We start from the raw sequence: 23,919 nt of genomic DNA on the forward strand, positions 1-23,919 counted from the left end.
ATGTTAAATCCAGCCCGGGAGCAAGTACATATTTCACAGAATTTCGGCTCTCTTTTTTACTGTGACAATGTAAACACTGGAGTTTCAAGAATCATGATATTCACTCCATAGACCAAGGCTCCAATCTGATAAAAAGTTAAATTGGACTTGCTACTGAACCGGTACGTGAGACCAGACGAAAAGAAGTCACATTAGAGAAAAGTAAAGGTGAAGTATTATGTTTGACTTATTTGCAAGGAAACGAAAGCACAAGTCCAGGATAATTATAAAAGAAATTCAAAGCTCTAAATTATTCACATGACAAAATTTGCCACCAGATTCTCATGGATGACAGGTTTATCCGAATAACTTCTTGAATGTTGAAGCAATTTTACGATTATGCAGCCATTTTACAATTTAGGGTAAAGACATGTCAAGGGTCATGGTATCAATCCAATAGAAGAAGTGACGAAATAACATACAAAAACTGAAAAATCATGATTTTGACCTCAGAGCTAGACCTGTCTCTACCTTCTTTATTTCAAAGATAAGCATCCTCCACATCTTCAGAACGAACATTTCAGCCTCTTCGTCCAAAATAATCTGAAGACGATCAAGCATTTGGGATGCTTTCACATGTTCTTGTGTACTAGAAACAATATAATCTATCAATGTAGTCTCTTCTTCCCCCAAAAACTCTTTGATTTTCTTTGAAATCCACGGTCTCATTCTTTCATGCAGTTGATGCTGAAAATGAGCAAAATAAAAAAATAAAAATTTAGAACACAACATCATTTTCTACGTTTCAGACTGCAGCACAAACCCAAAAAAAAAAATAACATTAAACAATAGCAGTTTATACATAAAAAATTATAGTGCAAGAGCAGTTCCACTCACTGAGCACGAGTGAAGCAATCTTCAAAAATACAAAATATAAAGCTTAATTACGTTCCTAAAAAGATGAGAAGGTCCCTATCTAGCATCATTTCATTTTTATATGTGTTACTGTAAATCTCAATGTACAATCCTTTGCAGAAGGACACGTTGTTTTTCTAGGCACCCAGAAGAGTTCCTTCCACACACATCTATTGCAATGCTTCAACCTTACAGGATTACAGCTAATGACCCCAAAAAAGTGATCAAGGTATGGATGAACTTCCTTTCTGTAGACTCCTCAAACTTCTGTTGTTTTCCTAGGCTCCTAGAACAGTTCCTCCCACACACAACTACAACAATCCCTAAAACTTTCGGTCAACAACCTTACACAATTACACTAACGGCCCAAAAAAATGATCAAGGTATACCAGTCTGGCTCACAAGCCAAATGAAATATAGATAAGCCAACTCTTCTTTATTAGTTCAAAATCAAATAATTACAAATCAAAATCTGCAAATTGGTATCACATACCTTATCATATACTGCCCAGTCTATCTCATACGAAAACAACTCCTCTTTGGTCTTTGGTATCATATCAATCAATTGTTTAGCATCCAAAAGCCTCTTGTTATCAGAAGTCTTAAGTTTCTCCGATACATGATCTCGATCCCTGTCACGTTCAGGAATTCTGTCCTTGTTTTCATCTCTGTTGTGAGTACCATCTTCATCATTTCTGTCCCTATCACGGTGGTTAGACTTATCATTTGAACGCCTACTTCTATCCCGTTCTCCATCCAGCTTATCTTCCTTGAAATTTGTACTGGATATGCGCTTTGCAAATTCGGCAGCAGCAGCCAAATTTGGTGGTGTTGGACCAGGCACTGTAGGTTGAACAGCCTGCAATTCTTCAGTTGAGTAATCAATTGGAACCAATGGCCTCATTTTTTTGTCCTTGTGTGCATCATCATCCTCCTCTTCATGGAAAACAGAAGGCACAGTTGTTCTTTTCCCTGAACCAACTAGGCCAAATCCCAATTTTTTTGTAGGAGCATTACCTTGTGTATCAGTTGGAGCAACTATGGTTAATTCATCACTGGTGACATTTAGTGCATTCCCATCACCTGCCATTTCAAAGAATTACTACCTTTAATAGTATGAAAGAGAGACAAGAAACCACGATTGTGAATAGTTATGAAAATTACCAGTATGATCTTCACGACTATAATCAGCTATAGTATCTTGTTCAGTAACATTACTTTTGACTTCATCAGTAACCTCTTCAGTAATCATATTTTCGTTACCACCATTTACCACATGCTCAGTTAATAGTTTTAAAGCATCTCTTTGCCGTTTTTGTTCCTCCTCAGCCTTCTTCTTAGCCTCAGCAATTTCTTCCTCTTCCTTTAGTTTGTCAAGCATGTCATCTTCCTTCTCACGCAACCTCTTCTTTCTCTTCTCCTCTATCGCACTTCTACGCCACCTCTTCCTAGAATCTTCATCCTCATCCTCTTCATCATAAAGTATCTCCTTTCTCCGTTTACGTTCCCTTTCCTTCTCCTTCTCTTTTTCATATTGACGCTCTTTCTCTTTCTCTCGTTCTCTATACTCCCATTCCTTCAAATATGCTTCGTATTGACGTTCAGCCTCCTCAATTCTTCGTCTTTGTTCCCTCTCTTTCCGAATACGTTCCCGCTCTGCTTCTCTCTCATATCTTTCAAGTTCTCTTTCCTTTTCTCGTTTTAGTTCCCTATCTCGGTCCCTCTCTCTGCTTTTTCTATCATGTCTTCTATCAGGGCTTTCAGACCTATCCCGTTCACTGCTAGGTTTATCACTGTTTGTCTCTTTCTCACTTTTATTTTCAGCAGATTCTACACAATTTCAAAAGAAAAGTTTCAGAATAATAAATTGATAAACAAAAGAGATAAAGGTGTCCTGACGATAAGATATAGCCCTTTTGTGTCTATAGTCAACAGAGAATAGATACACGAATTTTTCCCTCACCATTCTTCTCTGTATCAACAGAGTCTCCCTCTCTTGTTTTAACAAGTTGTTCTGAGGTTAAATTCACAGAACCATCACCACTTGGCTGTGCAGGTGGTGGAGGCAAAGGTCTTGTCTTCAACCTTTCCTCTATCATCTTTGTGATCTTTTCTAAAGCCTCACGATCCCCTTCTCTATCTTCATCAGTGACAATCCCAAAGTTTGTCACATCATGGGATTCCTTATTTGCTGATTCACTATCCACTTTATTTGAGGATTCTTTCTCAGCCTTTGTACCCTCATTTGCACTAGAAGTTTGTTCACCTTCGTCTTTCTCAACTACTCCTGCCTGAGTTTCTTTGTTCAAGTTCTCAGCTTTTTTCTGAACATACCGCTCCAGGTGTTCTTTCATGGCTTGATTCACATTGACCTATTAAAAAATATATAATAAATGGCTAAAGATCGTTAAATGTACAAGGGAAACAATGTAATTTGTCAGCATAGCTTTTAATATAAGAATTACAGGTCTTGTTCGGATAAACTTTATGCACTTTACTTGTCGGAAAAATGCAGATGCAGTAGTACATACAATAATAGAGCTTAACACACATGGTGTGCACCAAACAGAAACTTCAAAAACAAAAACCAGTATACCAATTCCGCATAGCCCATACAAATAAAATATAAACTCACAAGTCTATGTGTAGAACCCATCATGTCAACCGAATTTTAAGAAACCACTACATATATACAAAGGAAGTACCAATCTTTTTGTTTACACGTCAGTGGCAAACTTAATTATCAAGTAACTCAATCACATTAATGTTCATATTCATTAAAATGACTCAGATCAAATTACTATTAGTATAGCCTTGCAAAAAAATAACATATCAAAGATTATACCTTTAGGATCCTTTTGTTACACAGGATAAGATACGATAACTATCCCATCCTATTGTAGTTTAATGTTTATTGCACCAACATGACATGACAATGTTATTCTGTCACTTTAACGTATTTTTTACCACAAGGAGAAAGCTGGATTAAGTCTAACAAGATACAATAAATTCTATATATATAATATTCACACATATGTTTAGTTTATAATGGAAATTAAAATTGTAAAAAATAATCTCATCATCCAAATATAATTTTAAAGAAAAATATTTACATCATAATATTAACTTTACAATATTTATATAATTTATTTATAATTTTAAGAAAAAGTAATTATATAAATAAAATAAAATTTTGTATAAGATGAGACATACCTTCAGTTCCTGCCCGTCAATATTCAATTTAGTAAGGAGTCGCAAGGCACGGAGAACCCCTTCTGCAGACTCAAACTCATAAAACCCAAAACTGGTAGGTGTTCCGGTGGATAAATCTTGAGGACGTTTCCAGGTCTTGATAGTTCCACATAACTTAAAGGAAATAAAAGAATTAGTATGTTTATAAATTATACATAAGGTTCTAGGCCAACTATGTCTAGTTCATATGAAAAAAAAAATGCTGGAAAGAGAATAATGGAAAGAAATTGTTTTCTTTTTTAATTAAAAGACATGCTAAAAAGTTTATACTAGCTAAAAAGTTTATACTAACTAGACAATTTTTAAAAAATGACAAATAAAAAAGAAAACCATAAAAATTAAGTGAATTTAATGTTTTCCCAAAGCCAAAAGTAGTAGCTTCTGAAGAAGCCCTTAAAGGTGTTGCATGATAGAAACACACACTTGTCGTAAATAACCAAACTCTGCTCCCACCCAAGTAAAGAACAAACTTAAAAAAATTACTTGAAGGAGAGAGAGCATGAACTCATTTTCCACAGTTGATGCAATCTTGCCAATGTAAACTGTGTTTTGAGGCTTCTCAGCTGGGGTAGCACTAGGCGCTACCATAGGTCTGACAACAGGAGGAATAATTGGACGAACAGTAGGAATCCCTGCTACAGGTGGGCGTGATATTGGAGGTATGTTAACTGCTCCAGGAGGGCGTGGAGGAAAGACAGGACGAACCATAGTTCCATAAGGAGGGGGATAACGAGGAATTCCTGTACAGAGTAGAAAAGCGTCTATGCAAATATATTAGACCAGATTATGAATGAATATGTATGCACCATAAACAAATCAGTATAACACTAAAGATATATGCCAGAAAAAAATGTGACAAGAACAATGGAATGCTGTTACCACACATCAAAAGCATAACAGAGATGGCAGCACAGCCAACAATCACCAGCTGAAATGACAACCTGAAGAGAATAATAACAAATTCTATCGAGTTTGAAATTCACACAATGTGTTAAAAGTGCTTACCTTTGTCTGACAACTTGAAACATAGCAGGCTTCTCAAACTATCCCATCCACCAATTGCAAATAGTAACTTGCATAATCTTATGGTATGTATGGTTTAATAAGAAGAAATTTTAGTTGAATTATATGTTCTTTTTTTATACAGCAGCATGCCTTGCAGCATAAAAAATTAAATGAAACTGCAATAGAGAGAAAAGATTGCAATACCTCATGACACAAGGCCAACGTGTGCATTCATTCAGTTGCAAACATTGTCGGTTTCTGGAATTCATAAAGCCATTGAAGGGAAAGTACTCTTATAACTAGCAGAAAGTGGCCTACTAAAACGAGAGCACGACACAACCATACATTATTTATATCGACAAAAGAACAATCACTCTTTTATTTTTTTTTGTCAGCAATGCTCCGCATAATCGTCATTTCCAATTCCATAAAAGACAAGACAAGCTAGAGACCAGGCAAATATGTGCATACCAAAAAATGAGTTGTTTGTAGAGAGGTGTCTTTAAGCAATATGAAGCCCTCCAACCTTTCTCAATGAATTCAATCAAGACACTGTAGGAGAAAACATCCTGTCAACGATGCCCCTTATCTAACCATTAAGAACTCTCTCAAATCTCTCAAACCCACTCTTCCAAAACAAACGCTTCTCCCTCATAAAAAGCATAACAGCTATGCTACCCAGAGCTGCCTTCTACAGTCAGCACTCACCACACATACTCTCAATAATAACAGTCTTCACACATTTCACAGCTAATAATAACCATCACGCAGTAAAGAAACACGTTGAAAATTGACAATTGACAATAAGTATAATTCCAAATTCATGAAACATTGAGACACCATCCATCGAACCAGCGCTATATTAAATTAAATCAAATTAAATGCAAATTCACTGAAACAAACGGAACAAGAATAATTGAATGAATGACCCACCCGCGGGAGTTACGGTCGGAGCTGGAGCGTAACCGTTAGGGATCGGAGTAAAGGGTCGCATGGCCGGGTTGCCAGGTTGAACCTGGTACGACATCATCGGCTGCATCTGCTGTGGCACAGCAGCGCTCGCCACGCCGGGAGGCGGAACGGCAGGATTTTGGTACACCGGGTGGGGCGCTGGGACGGGGGAGAATTGAGGCACCTGAGGAGCAAGCGGGCGGAATGAGGGAGGGAGAACGCCGGGGACCTGCGGTGGAGTGCCGGCCGGAAAGAGTAGTGCGGGCGGCGGAGGGAGCAGTGTTGGATTGGGATTAGGGTTTACCGCGAGGGGAGTAGATGAAGGTGGTGTTGAGGATTGGGGGAGTGGATCGGGTGGGTTGGGTGGTGCGGATTCAGAGGGTTGGGGATTGGGAGGTAGGGTCGCCGGGGAAGAGGCGGAATCCGCCATGGAACAAGAAAAGAGTTTCGGGATTTGTTTGTGAGAGTGAAAATTGACCGTGTTTGTGTTTTTGTCTGCGTGCCCTAAAAATATGACGCAAAACAATGCAATGCACTATGCACAAAGTCTCTCTTTAGGATCAAAAAGTGTGATGATATGAGTCTGTCCGAAATAGAATGTGTTTTACACTATTACAGTTTTGTCCTCTAGGTAAGTTTTTTTTTTCATTCCAAAACCAATTAAGCTAAACTAAGAAGCCTTTGATCATAGAATCATTGTAAGGACAAATATCTGGGAATTTTGAGTTGTTAAAAACTATATGAATTTTATTATGACAAATGATTTGTTCTACTTACCCTATGAACAATTTGATTGTTTTGGAAGGATACTAAAAGCTTTCATATAATTATTAATGTTTACTAATGTATTTAGATATTGTTTACTAGGAAAGAATAAAGAGTGGTTATGAATTATTTGAAAGTTATATTAGATAAAATACCTTAGTGTCATTGGAATGTTTTAGTTATTTTAAGTATTTAGTTTTTATTTATTTATTTTTACTCTTGTATATTCAGATGATATAAGTAATCTACTTAGAGGATACAATAACAATGTCATAATGACTAAGTATGTAGAGACAATAACAACCATCTAATTAAATTATGAATTACAAATAAAATAAATTCAAATATTTGTTTATTAACAACTCATTTATTATCCACCTCCATTAATATCTGAGCGTCTTAACAGTACATTTGGAAACTATTTCATGCTATACTGAACTTTCTTGCAGTACCAGGGGAAGGATTAGGATAAGTAATAAGTATATCTTAATTGTTGCAAAAATGTTTTGTATAAATCATGTGATCATGTTTTAGTTACTATACAAATATAAAAAAAATGAGAGAATAAGATGAGTTATGATTTTTTTTTAATTTTTTATTATCTTTGTAGGTTTATAATGAAAATAAATAAACATGAATAAATAGATTAACAAAATAAAATTAGGTATAATGAGAAAGTATAATTTTAATTTTGTAACAAAATAAAAAATTATTTCATCGATAATGATTATATCGATTACATTCTCATCACATAGGTTATATTCAAACTATTTACATATAAGTACAAAATGTTAAAATGAAGATGAAAATACTAAATGTATTTGTTCATATTAAATACCGATATATTGAGAATATTTTTTCTTTTAATTCACTATTTACAAAACTTATCTTCAAATTGGTAAAAAAATATTATTCATTTTTAGTTTTATGTATAATATCTTGAAATTTATCTGAAGTAAACATGTTTGTTATTTGATGTCAATATTATTTTTTATTAAGTATATGTTAGTTTTAATATATATATATATATATATATATATATATATATATATATATATATATATATATATATATATATATATATATGGGTGTATTGTAGTTTATGAACATTCTTTGTGACTCATTCTTATCAAGTATAATTTTAAAGGAATGTCAAACTTTTTTTAAGGTTATCTAGCAGAGTCTTGCATATGTTTGTTTAAGAAAATAAAGTACATTTATTTGTGTTGAAAGATAAAAAAACATTTAAAAAAAACAATAGGCTTTGTGGATGTAATATGAAAAATAAAAAACTTTAATATAGTTTTACAAATATATTGAATTCATCGTAGAACTATTATTTATAAACTTTAATAACATATATGTTATTATATCACTATATTCCAATTTGATATTTTGTTTAACATCGTGTACAAAATTATAAAATTAAATTTATTTAGTAATCGAGATAACTCATGATGCTAGTAAAAAAATATATGTTAATGGACAAATTCATATGATCATCTAACCAATCCTATGTAAGATTATGACTTTTTTCTGACCAATTAGATACACGATCATTTTATCTCTATATATTTTCTATATATTTTGTTTGTTAAACATACATTATATTTATGTTATTATAATGTTATATACATATAAATTTATGTCGCGGAAGTTTTTTTATACTTTTACAATTAAATAAAATATATATTAATTTAAAATGCATCACAAAACAAATTAAATTATATTAATTACATATTTAACAAAAGGAAAATGATATTTTAACCCACTTTTTTTGACCCATTTTTAACCCACTACTTTTATCACTCTTAGATCATCTATTTTAATTGTTTGTAGTGATGTGATGTAATGATCTAAGGGTGATGAGAGTGGTGAGTTAAAAGTGGGTTAAAGTATCATTATCCTTAACAAAATAAAGGGTTATGTTAAAAGCTATTGTGTATAATCCCATCTTTACAATTCCTTGTTTTCTTCCTTCTAACAAAAAAAAATGTGAGTTCCTTACCTTTAAAACTTTATTATAACATCTCAAAATTTACGACATAATTATTCAAATGAATTTGCAATTAAATAAACACAACTTCTCAATATTTTAGATTTGTTAAAACAGATGCGTCTAATCTACATAAATCAATATGGGAGGTGGATTGGATTTTCAAGATTTTATTGTTTTAAGAGATTTTGAACTGTTTTTCAATCTTTATGAATGCTTCAATATATTTAAATTTATCAATTGCATTAATGGATTAATTCAAGCAATCGGCAGTAACAGAAAAGATGAATGAAATAAGAGAACACAATAAGTTTTATACTGGTTAATTCAAAATGAATCTACATCCAATCTTCTTCTAAGAACATGAGCTTAGAATGATTCCACTAAATCAATAGAATTCCAAGAATTACAAAATCACATATATATAATCCTATACTCTAATGACCCAAGAACTTGATTCATCAATCAAGAACTATCCCTAAATGCAATGCTACACACAATTGCAATTAGCCATTCACCTACAATTAAATAATAATGAAAAGAATAGTAATTCAAAAGAAATGAACGAGTACAATTAGTTTTGTGCAAACATGGCAATTGGTCCTTAATGTTAAGCTTAATCTCCCAATATTAACTCCATCCTTAATCTTTTTGAACGCCCAACAGAATAGTCTCTTCAAGAATTTAAGAATTGTCTTTTCTCAATCTCTCAAATCTAGTTTTGTATGCTATGTCTCGTATCTTTAAAAATGAACTCGAGATTTGATTAAAAAAGGAATTTTGCTTGTTAGATTAATGGATTAGATGTTTTACCTAATTGACTATTGTGATTGAATTTTGATTATAGTGCCTGTAGTGCACTTCAATAATCCATTAAATAAGTTGTTTATCCATTAAGGACTTCTATAACACTCAAGTTTTTGCAATTAAGAATTGAATTTGTTGATCTAGACAGTGCTAGGCTTGACTTACATTTATTCTAAGCATGCACTATTTATTTAAATGAAAGATCTAACTTATCACTATAGTCAATGCCTAACCACGTTGCTTAACTTTGAACATCATCAAAACTTCAATTTAGTGAGTAACCTCCCCCTTTCAACAAGATTTTCATGAATCATAACTAATTATGCCAAAAGAAATCAAGTTGATAACAAAAAAAATTAATGTTCATATATTTAGTTTAAACTCGCATAATCATTCTTTAATTACTTAAAACTCTTGAACACTATCATTATATTTTTTGTGTCATAAAGTTCTCGATTCAATACAAATAGTGTCATTAGATTGTAGATCCTATGATACAACTTGTGTGTTATCCTACCTTTTTTGTCAAAAGATATTGTCACGGTGATCTAAAATTTAATATAAATTTTAATGAATTTAGTAGTGATAGATTTTATAACGAAATTATTAATAAAATTCAAAAAAAAAAGTAAGAAGTTTAACTTAAATTCATATTAGTAAATGTAATAGTTGTAAATTGAATGAATAATTTTTATTAAAATTTTAAAGTGTTTATGAAAATCAACATAATTAGTTTATCATATGCCTAATTGTAATTATTACAAAATTAACGAAGGAGTAAATTATGATTATAAAATATATTTAAAGACTAAGTTGCAAGTAACAAAAGAAAAAGTAAGAACCAATTTGCAATTATTAAAAAACATATAAGGGTCAATTTGTAGTTTTCACAAATGTTAAGGACGTATATGGAACTATATTTTTGTAGAAAACACTTAATTTTACCAATATTATTTTTATATTATATACATAAAAAATAAAGTGCTGAACTTATTCATTATGTGCTTCACCTATCAAAAGGATGATTTGTTTTTCAAGATAATGTATCCAAATATTTTATGATGAAATGTTTTCCACAAACTCCACGGAGAAGTGGAACTGAAAGTGGTAAACAAATAAAGTTTCAAATGTCAGATACACTAGATGTCTTATTTCAATTATAAAAATATTTATCTAAAAATATAAAAAAAATGGTATCGCATGTTTATCAACTTATAAAATTGAAAATTTTGAATTTTTATTAGAAATGAAAAATTGGTTTGGCATTCTATTTGCATTCATTTGTTAGTAAAATTTGTATGTATATAGAGACGTTGCTATATATAATTGAAGAGGCCTTAGTTTTCATGTTAAAAAAAATTACATAGGAAGTGATTTTGTATTAGCTTTGAAATCTATACAAAAGAATGGCTATTGATATTATCGCGTCTGCGTGTACATATTTTTTAAACATGTGTGATATTATATTAGTATAATGTAATATTATTAAGTTAATATATAAAATAAAATTATATTTTTAAACATAAAGTAAAAGATATTGAAAGAATAATTGTTAATAAATAGAAGAAAAAAGAAGCAGAAATCTACAATTTTATAAATAATTTGTAAAAATAATGATTAATTTTTAAAATTTTAATAAATAATTATATGTTAAAAAATAAAATTGATATGAAAGATGAAAATATGTGACGAAACATTATCCTCTTTTCTTATTAATAGTTTTTATATTAGTAGACCAATTTATTCCTCTTAAGATTTTACTTGAGCAATTTGTATGATATGAGAACACTTTTAGTTTTTTATTTGAATTCAAAATGCAAAAAAAGAAAAAAAGTGAAGATAAATTAAAGAAAAGTCTTGGATTTTCTGACTTATTTTCAAAGAATTTCAGCACGTGTGTCTTGTCAGACCCATAATCTAAACCGGTAAGAACAAATTTTTTCAAATGTATGAAATTATGAATGAAGATTATTATAACATTGCTGAAAAAAAAAATCAAAACCACTTTTAAAATTAATAATAGCTATTATAACAAAGAATATCATCCATATATGATATATGTATACAATAATAATGAAAATAATAAAAAAATTGCAAACAATTATCAACCCAAGTGGCACGTGACAATAGAATTGATTTCCGACAAACGAGTCACACTAACTGCTATTCCAAACACATACACACACGTTTTGAATATAAATTGTTAAGGATTTTTCATCTTTATTCTCAACTTTCGAGCAACTTGTGCTGCTTTAGGATGACTCGGTCGCTTGTTACTATGGTACTGTTCTACCTCAACCCAATTCATAACTTTCAATATCAGAGACTGAGGAACTTTCCTCACATCCCCATCTGATGCATCCTTCGTTTTCTTCAAACCCGTTTCCAAGGCCTTCTCGATGAACTCCATAAACCAGTTTCCAGCTTCTGTTTCAATCTGCTTTCCCAGTTTGATTGTGTTACTCAAGCTGCATGATCCCCCTGGTTTCTTATTCTCATCATTTTCAATTATAGGTTCAAGAGGCATCTTTGTAAACGGGGTAGAACCTTTCTTCTCCAAAATCTCCTTTCTTAGGGGCCTTTTTTGCTCCTGCTTTTCAGGAATGGCAGCCATTGACTTGTTGTACACAGCACAACCCCTTCTTTTCGACAAGTTTGAGGATTCACTGTTCCCAGAATGGTCGTAGTTCTCCACTACTTCATGCAAAACCTGCGGTTCTTGCTTCAACTCTGAAGCTGAAGTAGCAGCTTGTATCGACACCATTTCATTAACCGCTTGCACAATCTCGTTATGGAATTCCAAAAACCGTTCAAAACAAGCCGCAGGAGCATCAGTTCGAGCTGACTTGCATAGATTTGAGAACGTCCTGAAAGAAAACAAAAGCAAACAAGACATTCCCTACATCAGTATGCAAAACAACAAAATAAAGACCATTTCATATTGTCTTTATTTCTCCAAATGCATGAGAAAGAAGCATACTTGAGGGACCGAACTACTGTCTCAGTAGCTGAAGCATCTCTTAAAGCTTGAAGGGCAATCTTCTGAGCTACTTCTCTCTGCTGTACAGCTTCCTGCGAAGCAAAAACAAGTTTCTATTCAACCATTGAACCAAAAAGGCAAAAAGATAAACATAATTTATGATTCTACCTTTCCCAGAGAGCTGAGCTTTCCAGGTAAATTCACGGGGAGGCTAAGGTTGTTGCAATTATCAAAAGCTGAATTAGTAGTAGACTGAGATTGGGGTTGAAAAGTGACATTTGAATCCAGATTGTGATTCTTCAACCGCGGTGGGGGAGTCCCACTTTTCTTCTCCTGCACATGAAATGAAATTCACAACTTTCACACACAAGTCCTAACAAATATTGAAGAAGATAATGAACTAACATAGTATTGATGTGAACAATGAAAGAGGAAAAGAAAAATGTACCTACAGCTGACTTGAAGGGGCTAGCAGCAGGGATTCTATGTTCTCGTTCGGAAACACTCCTGCTCCTGCTAAACTTGCCATTGGAAGAGACAAGAACACAGCTTTTCCTCATCAATGCAGGACTTTCCCCTTTGGCATCACTCATCTTGGCAAGAAGCCCTCCACCAACAGAGCATCTCACAGCAGAAACTGGAGTACCCTCTCTCCCAACCTTCCCTCTAACCAAAGGTGAAGACATTGCCGCGTGTTGAAAACCCCCATTCCTCGCTTTCACAGGGGTACACTGGTCAAAGTCCAAATTCACCGGCTTGAACACCATAGGAGAAGAAACCGAAACCCCATCACCACCACCACCACAACCGTTATTTCCCCAAGACCCTCTTCTGGGAACAGAACTGGGCTTCTGGGCCCTCAGACCCATCAAGGGCTCGGGCGTGCCCACCAGAGGGTGTCTTCCGGGGAGGGGCTTGGCGCCGCGGAGGACGGGAACCGGCGAGCCCGGTTCCAAGCAATCGACGTAGATGAACTGGCCGAGCTGCATCTTGTTGCTGAGAACGACGTCGTCTTGGTCGGAGGGAAGACTCGCGTAGATAGAGTGTGAGGAATCGGAGACCTTGATGTAGAAGCCCTGTTTGGGGATCAAATTCTTCTCGTCGAGGTCGGCGGGGACGATGTCGGTGACCTGCAAGAGTGAGCTGCGGTGCTCGCTCGTCGGTTTCACGCCCGTGTTCAGACCGTTCAGGAGCTTCAACACGATCCCCGGAGCGAGTGTTGCCATAATAGTGATGATGATGATGATGATGACTGTGTTGGAATTGGAATCTTTTGAGGTTGGGGAAAGGGACGAAGAAAAGAATGAAGAAAGGAGGAGCGTGGTGGTGTTCTTGGTTGGGTTCTTCTGTGTGTTTTTTTCGCGAGACAAGTGGCCGTTGATAACGGTAAGTAGGGTTATTTGTCTCGCTTTTCGAATTTCGGAACGTTGGGATAACGGTCGTATTTTTTTTGCGGTGAGAAAGGAAAATAATAATAATAATAGTAATATAATAATGCATGAAAAAAAATAGTAATAATAATGCATGACAAAAAAATAAAACCTTTTTTTTTTTATTTAGTTTGTTTTTTAGCGTTGATTTTTCATGCATTTCAAATTACGGTTGGTTTTAGATGAACAATAAAAGAAGATTTTTACGAAAAATATGAAATTTCCTTGTCCATATAATCATTTCACTCTTGTAATAGAGGTTGTTTCATAAAAGAGAAAGTTTGAGTAATTTTGCGGTGGAAAAAAACGAATAATTTAAAAAATATTTATACTTTATAAATAAATGCTATTATTATTTAATTTTATTGGTAGTATCATTTATTTATTATTTTTATCATAAAAGCAAAGCAAGTAAAAAGAAAAAAAAAAGATAACAAGGAGTTATCTAACTAATTGTGCGACACGCTATAAAGATTAAGAAGTGAGTTGCTTGCACATAATAATCATGTAATGAATTTTTTGTTGAATAAAGTCTATATCTATCTTAATATTAAAAGATGATTTTTTCTATAAAGAAGGTTGAGTTGGATTTCGCTTAAATCCGTCAATTAATCCAACTAAAATAGTTTGGATTGAATTTTTATAATTTTTCTATCAAATTCAGATATTGTGAATCGATCAATAAAGAACTAAGTTGGATTAATGCAACTGGAGGAAAAGTAAAACATCTTCATCAAATATTTGAAATACAGTTTTGTAAGTTAAGAACTCGATTATTATGAAGTTTGTTTTTGTAGTTCGACATTGTATAAAGTACTTGCATGTCATAACCAATCTTTACAAATGAAAATTTATTTTCCCTTTCAAAAAAATAAAAAATTGTAGAGAATTTAATTTATAATGAGTGTACCATTGAAATAAAAGTTGATAGACTTCTTAAATTAATATATATAAATTTAGGATATATAAAAATGTAGTTTAATAATCTATTGATGAGTACACCACTAAATTTTTTCTAAGAAAACTGAAATAATAAACAAAGAAAGTGATATTTAATAAATATGACTTTTCTCCGTCTTTATATTTTTTAAAACATACAAATAATAAATTAAAAATAAAATACATTGTATAATGAATGATTTAGGTTGAAAAGACCCAATACTCAAAATATCCAACTCAAAGTAATGGAGTTGAGTGTGATTGGTTAAATTATCCAGACACATAAACATCCATACTTTTACTTTTAACTTTTAATTAATGCAAAGTTTTTGTTGTGATAAATTAATGCTCATTCAAAAAACAACTTGAGATAATAAATATATTTTTACTGTTATTTAAGGGTTTGTTTAAATGTATTTAACAAACTTCCAAAGATGGAGTAGTATAGTTAGTAATGTAGGTAACTTTGAAGCTCATAAAAGAAAACATTGAACCTTCTTTTGAATATGATGATTTTACTTATTTGTCTAAGCCATTAAAAGCAGCAACGGAAACAAGTGGCAAATATGTCAATAAAGCGTATCCAGAAATCTCCAAACCCAACCATAAAATAATTCAAAAACATTCAATATTATATATTTCATACTAATAACACAATTATCCAAAAAAATGTATACATAAACTGGTTTTAATTTATGAAAACTGTTACGGTAAAAATCTAGATAATCTCACCGAAACAAAAATAAAACAAAACATTCTTTTAACCTGTGAAATAAAAAACATTAAGGCCAGAAAAATCGCTCCCTTAATCCTGAGAGTTAACCTTTATCTATAAACAAACAAGTTACAAATATCATAACTAACTAACCAAGATATCTCTCATATATAAAATATTTTAATAAAATATCAACTATTAAAAAGAAAATTTAGGCCCAATTCCTAGGTCCATAAAATTTCATTAATCGAGTTGGGTCCCAAATGACTAGGACGGTACACAAATATTACCATTGCTATATAATTTGAGTTATATTCCATGGATTAACCTTCATTTTGTAGTTGTATTCAAAGTTCATTCATCATATTTAATTCAACTAATGGGCGGTGAAGAGTCGCTAAAACGACAAACCTCAAGCTCGGCTCGAAGACGGTGAAGAGTCGTTAAAATAACAAACCTCGAGCTCGGCTCGAGGCTGGTGAAGAACCGTTAAAATGACAAACCTCGAGTTCGACTCGGGAGCGATGAAGAGTCGTTAAAGCGATAAACCTCAAGCTCGGCTCGAGGGCGTTGAAGAGCGTTAAAACAACAAACCTCGAGCTCGACTCGGGGGACGGTGAACAGTTGTTAAAACGAGAAGAGTCGTTAAAACGACAAACCTCGAATTCAGCTCGGGTGCGGTGAAAAGTCATTAAAGCAAGACAAACCTCGAGCTCAACTACAGGACGATGAAGAGCCGTTAAAATGACGACCAAAGCTCGACTTGGAAGCGGTGAAGAACCGTCTAAATCGACGATCCAAAAAAAAAAAACAGGACTTCTTTTTTCAACCTTTACGCCTAAGATACTAATGCTCAAGGCTAGAAGACTGTGTACCGTCCAAGACTCGACCCGATTCATGAAACCCTATCTGCCTAGGAATTGGCCTAAGTTTCCTTTTTAATAGTTGATATTTTATTAAGATATTTTGTATGAGAGATATTTTGGTAAGTCAGTTATGATATTTGTAACTTTTTTGTCTATAAATAAAAGTTTAACTCTCACGGTCAAGGGAGAGATTTTCTGGCCTTAGTGTTCTTTAGGTTAAGAGAATGCTTTATTCTTGTTTCGGTAAGAACATCCAAATTTTTACTGTAACAAAAACCTTTTTCTTTATCAGTTGTCTTCTATAATATGGAACTGGAACCACATTTTATCTTTTACTAGAAGTGTTTATCGATAAATATATCCACACAAGCCTAGTGTTCCATTTATTGGCCAAAGCTTACTGATATTTGCCAAAATGTTGTGTAGAAGAGTTGCATGATGAATGTGATGGAAGCTAGTCAAATGCCTAAGGCTTAAAGATTTAAAGCTACATGAATCTTACGTTGATCTTTGAAGATATGAAGTAAAACGAAATTCAAAACTGTCACAGAATGACAACAACAGGAGATCACATGACATAATAGAAAATTCGAATAGAAGATTCGTACATGATAAGATCACTTCAAAAACTGGCATACATATTACACTGAAAATTCTCCCAAATTGAGTGTTAACAGTCGGGAATAGTGTCAATTGACTGATCTTTCCAAAAGCCTCAACAACAGCAAAAACACCTTGTAAATTTCAGCAAGACAACATATTTTGACAGTCTCAATAAAGAAAAATAATGAAGTTAAATTATTAATTGCAGAACCTACTAGAAACAAGTATTGAAACAAAACCTGCAACTGATGGTATCTGGTGGCTCAAAAGCACAACATCATTACCAATGCCATGTTATAGGGGTGTGGCAAAACCTGTTACCATATAAAGTAAATGTCAGTGTTTTTGAGTTAAAAAGGAAGTTCCTTAGCACTCCACTTTTCGGCAACATTTAATACCTCAGGGGCACTAGAGACATTGGGAAAATGACAATTTTTTTATCTTTTAGAAGATTACTCTGGAAGACCTCAAAGAGCAATCCTATCAACTCTATATACAACATTTAAGCTATTAAAGTGTTATATGAGGATAGGCTTTACACAAAATTTACAAAGCAACTTTTGTTATTATATAAAGGGAAATAGAAAAACAAGGAACTTGTGCAAGGCAGTAAAGAACTCTTCGGAAAAAGGAAAAAAAGATATACTTTCACACAGAGTCAAGTAGACAAAATATTGGCTTCATGTTATTTTATCAATAAACCTATCCAAATCCAATTAGCTGCACCATAATGCCCTGGAACAATTATAATGTAGCATAACCAAACATTCTACTGAAACTGTTCTGAGGGTAGAGTGACACTGTTAACCACCACTTGTTTCACAAAATAAGGATAGAGTTAAGTGTAGCGTGCAGTCAGAGGTGGTGGAGCTAAGGGGTGACTTGGAGATGACATGGGCACCCCCAAAATTATTAATTCTTATTTTAAGTTTCGTATATAAAAGAATGTGACTGGGAAATTTTTTTCACAATCCATTTGAGTTCTAAAAGTCTTTGTGATGGTTTCTTTAAGACTTTTCTTTAGTGAAAACTCGTTTTGTTGCTGTATGCCCTGCACAATTAAGGCATCTATAAAAAAACATCTAGGCTAGTTGAATATCACCATTTCCGACAAGTGTTGCTATGGATCCCCTCTTTTGGCACTGGCCTGAGTAATATAAAATCATTTTTAAGGTTATTCCTTTGTTTTTTTCACTTGGCTAGAAATAGTATCTCTCAATTCTCATCTGTTTTCCCTCACGACATTAAAAGTGATTCCATAAACACACTTTGATTGAGCCAATGTTAATTTGATAAACTCCTTTAGGTATGTCAGGGCACAGAATGAAGATGATATTTCAAAATGTCCCTTAGTTGTTCCATGCATAATCATTATGTATCCTTAACCCATCCTAAGCAACTTACAGAATTTCTTACTTATTCACTACAAGTTGAACGTCAAACTTGCCGCTTACGTAGTTAAAACATTGTTTACAACTCGTGTGGTGTAACTGAATCAAATTAACTCTTCTAAGCTCTAACATTAGCAATTGGAAAATATTTTACCAATTTCAGTTCCAAATGGAATTGGGATTCGTAACATAGTAAACAGATAACAAATGTAAGTATCATCTCAAACACCATTACAACTTAACATACATCTACGTCACAAGAATCAGCATGTCTTGTGACAAACCATGCAATGCATACAAGAACAATATTCTTAAGGAAAAATTAATATGGTTAAACTTGGATAAACATCATCCTATCTTATACCTGAAATTCCAAATCGAAACAAGTTTGGTAACCCAAAAAAGCGGCTATTAAGATTAAATGCATGGTATTGACAATTAAAATGAGAGAAATGCAAAGAACACACCATTTTGAACACTCTCTTTCATTTCGTGAAATTTATTCAAAACCAAAAACTTAATGGGGGCCATAAATCAGAAAATTTATTTGAAAATCACACATACCAGCAGCTATTGTAATTGATAAACTTTGAAGTCCAAAACGTGAAGAGAAAAAAGGGAGAAGGGGAAGGATACCTTCTGAAAGACAACCCCAGTTGGTATTGTGCAAAGAAAGCAGAGAAGTGAACAAAGCAGAGGCAGTAGCACTATGCAACGGCGTCAGAGACAATTGTGCACCAGCCAACTGCACCGGAAGCCTAAACAGCAATCACAACAACAATTTGTGACCCATTTGGATACTCACAATAGAGTGAAACAAAAAGGGGCAAAGGCAATGACATGGTGCAGTGAAAAAGAAGTGAAATTTACCGGGAAAACGAGAGGGAGCGTTCTTTGGGAGGAGAGGGAAGTTCATTGAGCTTAATGGGGTGTGAAGATCGACGCGAGAAGAGGGTTCTGGAAGCAGAAGAAACTCGTTGGATGGTTTTTCTTGCAGAATTGGCCGCCACCGCCATCTTCTCTGCTCTGTACCAAAACTTCTTTCCACTCTCCTGGGGTGAGAGAAGGAAGAGCCTACCATATTATGGGCTCGGTTTAATCAAATGGGCCTCTGTTCAAAACCAAAAAAAGCCCTTTTCTTCAAAAGCAAATTGAAAGAAAAAGGAATTTCTTCCTAAGTGAAATGAATTAGTTATTCTTTATTACAAAATTTGTACCTTTGATTTCCAAATTTACATTAAAATTTGAACTATTTATAATATAAATTTGCATGAGTTATACAATCCAAAATAAATTTTTCTATTAATTTTAATAGGGGTATAATTAGAATGTTCAAAAATATAGGAATGTAAGAAAAAAAACATGTGGTGCAACAAGAAATTCCCAAAGGAAAACTCATCCACACTCTTTTCGGGGCAAATTTAGATGGACTAAATTAAGGTTTTGAGTGTTTTTTCTTTATGCACTGTAAATATTTTTAATCGCACCTCCAAAATTTTTAAAATAGTCATATTTTGTAAAATTGACTTCTGGATTACTAGTTATGAAATTTTTTGGATTAATTTTAAGAAATTTTCTGAACATAATTTTTGGAAAAAACTTGTTAAAACATAAAGTATTAAGGAACAAACTTTCAGAAATAAAAATTTTCAGAATACGCTTTTCATAATATATAATATATTTTGAAACAATTTTTCTAATATATATGTAATACATCTCAGAGTTCTCTCCTTCGTCTTATGAAGTCATTTTCTGTCATTTAATTAGTAATAAAAGAGGAGCAGGAATTTGAGTGTTGATTTTTTCAAAATTTTAGTCTTTGTTTTTAAAAAGAAAATGAAATTTTGGGTATAAACTAATTTTTCAATTTTGCATATGTTTTGTTTATTTTATTTTAGTCCAGCTAAATCATGAATTTAACATATTTAATGAAAGTACCATTAATAAATGATTTAACTATTAAGTTAAAAAAAATAAAGAAATAAATATACACAAAAGTTCAATATAAGGTCAAAATTGTGAATTTTTAAAATGCGAGAACTAAAATCACGAAAAAAAAATAGAGGAATAGATTATTTTAGCATTACTTTTCATTCCAACAATTTCAATTTTTTTTTTCTTAATCTAATGATTTGAAATAGTAATTTATTTGTAACCATTAGGAACTCCTGCATCTTCTTTCCCTTATGACAATTAAGACTCAGACCAAATACTTGAGGAAGATCCCGAAGACTTGGTTTCTACGATAGTCTCCAAAAGAGGACAGTAAGGTGTTCTTACCTGTGACACAGTAATTTTACTCATAACTGGATAATAGACTGAAGGGTAAAAACACACAACGTTCAAATACAGACCACGTCACCAGATGACTTAGACTCTAGGTAACCTGTCACTTGAAAACTGGTTCAACAAGTTACATATTTCAAAGTTTTTCTATAAAAGAGTCTTTAAGTTCCTTATGCTGGGCAAGAACTCTGAACCCCTCTCTCTCTCTTAACCCTCCTCTTTCTCTCTACCTCTGCCTTCTCTCTACTTGTCTCCCGCTTGTCTCTCCTCACCTTTCCTCTCTTGTATACTCTATTTTCAATCATAAATAAACGAGGAATTTCAGATCTCTCTCCCCTCCCTCTGGAATCAAAATAAAACGTGAAAGTATAATAATGTGGCTTTTCTGAAACATTTACCGGAAATAATTTGTATATTTGTTATAATCTATCTCTTTTATTTTGTGACTATAATAATTGAGATTCCTGTATTCAGAAGAGTCAAATGCAAGAAGAATGCATAATTGAATGAAGCATCACTGAGTTATGTGGTGTTTAGATAAATGGGGCAAAAGAAAAATAAGTTTTGATCCATGTGCCTTAATTAAAAATAGAAAATTGATGCATGATTGAGTACTATGTTCCTGTGATGTCACTATTCAATTGTGAAATTGAGGTAAGTTTGGTACTGGTTTGTGTAACTCAATCTAGGTAAGCTTTTTCGAGTTCCATTAGAAAAAGGAATATTTTGAACACTTAATAAAATAATTTTTTTATAAATTTAATTAAAATATTAAATTTATAAAATAGTTAAAATTTAATTTAATTATTTCACTGTTTGATTAAGAGAAGTAAATAATGGGATGAAGAGTAAAATTAGTTCCAAATAATTTCGTCTCTTCTCTACCATTAAAATTTATAACAAAATAAATGTTTGTAAGAGTATAAAATATTCGATAGATTTATGATAAGTTATTTATATTACGATTAAAAATTAAACTTAATTTAAACGTAAATGTATAAAAAGTATTGATTAAGATAGATAAAAGGTCTTTAAAATATTATTGTAAGAAATAGTTAAACCGTTTGGAAGAAAATTAGCACTATAAAAACTTTAATTCAATATAATTTTCTAATCTATAATTTATACAATGAGAGAGGGATTTGTATTATTAAAGAGTGTATTTGGTGCATGGGTACATCTGTATTTATTTAATATTTGTGGTAGGTGGGCCTGGTTTGGCCCTTTAATGTTTGGGTGATACGATTTTAAGCCCATTACTATCCCTGCATAACTTTCTGTACCTCAATAACTTTCTTCCTACACTTTCATAATTTATTGTTTATTTTAAAAGTTGTATAATATAAAACCTTTTTTTAACATTTAAATTATAGTCTGAAAATCGTTTTTTAAGAGAAAAAAATATTTTTAATTTTTTTTTGTAATTTGATTTAATTTTAAATTATACAATCCAAAAATAAATAAATAAAGTTAATTTGTACAATTCAAAAAAGATAAAATGATTTTTTTATAGAAATACAATAAGAAAGTTATGAAAAAACAAAGAAAAAGAGAAAAGAAGTAGATATAAAAGGAAAGTATTAAAAGTAAAAACAAAAGAACCAAAATTCTCTTTCCTTCTAAATGTGTGAAGAAATATACAAAAAATAATAATCTATTATATCGTTCACCTAATTAATTTTATATATTTGTAGTTATTTTAACATCAAAAAACCTCATATGAGGTATAATTCTTTCTGTATATAACAGACAAATAATAAAATAATATTATAGGAAAATTATTATTTTTTATTATTTATTTTCAACTAATATGCATTTTTATTTTTCTTTCACATTTATTTCTTTTTCTCTCTATTTTATTACCGGAACAGAATATTTGAGATGGTAATGGGAAAGTGTTTCACATACTTTAGGATCACTAATTAAAAAGTTCTGAATTAAACTCGCATCTTAAATTTGAAATCCAATATATGTTTCAGGCAATGAAATGTTTCACACAACATTTATTTTTTTTTAAGAATGCACTGAACATTCACACTCCCAAACGTTAAACAATTACTGACACTATCGAGATTCGACACAGAATATAATGTTTGAGGTCATCATTTATAAACCGCTGGAGGTTGTTGCACACACGGCTGGTAAAACGTGTGGTGAATAGTCAACTATATATCAATTTGATGCAAAATATAAACATTATTTCTCAAATAATTAAATTTAAATAAATGATTAATTCACAGATTAAAACAATAAAATAATTATTTAATTTGAAGAACAGTTAGTTAAATATTAAAATTAAAAATATATATATATAAAAAATGTTTTTATTAAAGCTATAAATAACACGTTCCTTTTTCCCGCTGGTTGCAATTCAATTAGTTCATGAATTAATTATAACATTTATAATGTTAATGATTCTTAAATTGTGAATTTATCATGAATCATAATCATTTTGTTCTTAAAAGTCTGATAACTTTTATAGGCAGATAAAGCCATCTATGTGAAGAAGTGCAATAACTTGAGCATTAAAATTCTGTACTGGAAGTGAGTCAACTGCTAATAATATACTGAGACCACAATAAATTTCAGTATCATTTATTCCTGTCAACAAACTCTCCCATTAAAGTACTTATATACAGGCAAACACAGAAGCGCTGCATGTGCTCACATTTTTTTAATTTTTATAAAAATTTATGTTAAGATGAATAAAAAATATATAATTAATTATTAAAATAGACTTAAATATAAAATTTGAAAAATAAAAATATTTACACACAAAAAATTTGAACATAATAATTAAAGACAAAAGAGATTTTAAAATAATAATTAAGAATAAAATGAAAATATTGAAATGTGAATAAAAAGAGGATATATATATATATATATATATATATATATATATATATATATATATATATATATATATATATATTGAATATTTATATATTCATGTATGAAACCTTTTTATTTAATTAGTAATATATTGTCATCCCTTACTTTTTTTTTTAAATGGTTCTTGTAGAGGTGATATTAATTTAA

The 23,919-nt window shown here is 31.9% G+C and overlaps 3 protein-coding genes across 6 annotated transcripts; all 3 read right to left on the reverse strand.

Moving 5' to 3' along the window:
• Positions 1–263: 263 nt before the first annotated feature.
• LOC114173719 (splicing factor PWI domain-containing protein / RNA recognition motif (RRM)-containing protein) lies at positions 264–6,631 on the reverse strand. The gene is made up of 7 exons (XM_028058277.2): positions 6,085–6,631; positions 4,630–4,886; positions 4,108–4,260; positions 2,858–3,266; positions 2,059–2,724; positions 1,388–1,977; positions 264–726 (listed from the first exon to the last, which is right to left on the reverse strand). Exons 1-7 carry the CDS (start codon positions 6,530–6,532, stop codon positions 475–477), a joined length of 2,775 nt encoding a protein of 924 aa, XP_027914078.1. The 5' UTR covers positions 6,533–6,631; the 3' UTR covers positions 264–474.
• A 5,044-nt stretch (positions 6,632–11,675) lies between these two features.
• On the reverse strand, positions 11,676–14,020 carry LOC114171354 (dicer-like protein (DUF936)). The gene is made up of 4 exons (XM_028056446.2): positions 13,103–14,020; positions 12,819–12,983; positions 12,651–12,742; positions 11,676–12,537 (listed from the first exon to the last, which is right to left on the reverse strand). Exons 1-4 carry the CDS (start codon positions 13,874–13,876, stop codon positions 11,874–11,876), a joined length of 1,695 nt encoding a protein of 564 aa, XP_027912247.2. The 5' UTR covers positions 13,877–14,020; the 3' UTR covers positions 11,676–11,873.
• A 3,132-nt stretch (positions 14,021–17,152) lies between these two features.
• LOC114171977 (uncharacterized) lies at positions 17,153–19,670 on the reverse strand. 4 transcript variants are annotated; one of them, XR_003601784.2, is made up of 4 exons: positions 19,465–19,670; positions 19,231–19,352; positions 17,443–17,517; positions 17,153–17,314 (listed from the first exon to the last, which is right to left on the reverse strand). XR_003601784.2 is itself a non-coding variant. In XM_028056734.2 (3 exons), the coding sequence occupies exons 1-3, from the start codon at positions 19,608–19,610 to the stop codon at positions 17,498–17,500; spliced, it is 288 nt and encodes a 95-aa protein (XP_027912535.1). In that variant the 5' UTR covers positions 19,611–19,670; the 3' UTR covers positions 17,153–17,497. The 4 variants fall into 4 exon arrangements, 1 of the variants encoding a protein (XP_027912535.1); XR_003601782.2 differs by having other exon boundaries at positions 17,153–17,334; XR_003601783.2 differs by having other exon boundaries at positions 17,419–17,517.
• Positions 19,671–23,919: the final 4,249 nt, after the last annotated feature.

This window comes from Vigna unguiculata, chromosome 2 (assembly GCF_037176805.1).
Source record: "Vigna unguiculata cultivar grain cowpea cultivar isolate G323 ecotype 2 chromosome 2, ASM3717680v1, whole genome shotgun sequence".
Classification (NCBI taxonomy): Eukaryota; Viridiplantae; Streptophyta; class Magnoliopsida; order Fabales; family Fabaceae; genus Vigna; species Vigna unguiculata.

Excerpts from the sequence above, each read along its gene's own strand:
- LOC114171977 (XM_028056734.2), bottom strand. The coding sequence starts at position 19,610 with ATGGCGGTGGCGGCCAATTCTGCAAGAAAAACCATCCAACGAGTTTCT. Across the intron at positions 19,353-19,464 it reads CGCTCCCTCTCGTTTTCCCG|GCTTCCGGTGCAGTTGGCTG; the intron begins GTAAATTTCACT and ends ATTGCTGTTTAG. Across the intron at positions 17,518-19,230 it reads CTGGGGTTGTCTTTCAGAAG|GTTTTGCCACACCCCTATAA; the intron begins GTATCCTTCCCC and ends ATATGGTAACAG.
- LOC114171354 (XM_028056446.2), bottom strand. The coding sequence starts at position 13,876 with ATGGCAACACTCGCTCCGGGGATCGTGTTGAAGCTCCTGAACGGTCTG. Across the intron at positions 12,743-12,818 it reads AGCTCAGCTCTCTGGGAAAG|GAAGCTGTACAGCAGAGAGA; the intron begins GTAGAATCATAA and ends TTTGCTTCGCAG. Across the intron at positions 12,538-12,650 it reads ACAGTAGTTCGGTCCCTCAA|GACGTTCTCAAATCTATGCA; the intron begins GTATGCTTCTTT and ends GTTTTCTTTCAG.
- LOC114173719 (XM_028058277.2), bottom strand. The coding sequence starts at position 6,532 with ATGGCGGATTCCGCCTCTTCCCCGGCGACCCTACCTCCCAATCCCCAA. Across the intron at positions 4,261-4,629 it reads TCATGCTCTCTCTCCTTCAA|TTATGTGGAACTATCAAGAC; the intron begins GTAATTTTTTTA and ends ATTTCCTTTAAG. Across the intron at positions 3,267-4,107 it reads TTGACGGGCAGGAACTGAAG|GTCAATGTGAATCAAGCCAT; the intron begins GTATGTCTCATC and ends ATTTTTTAATAG.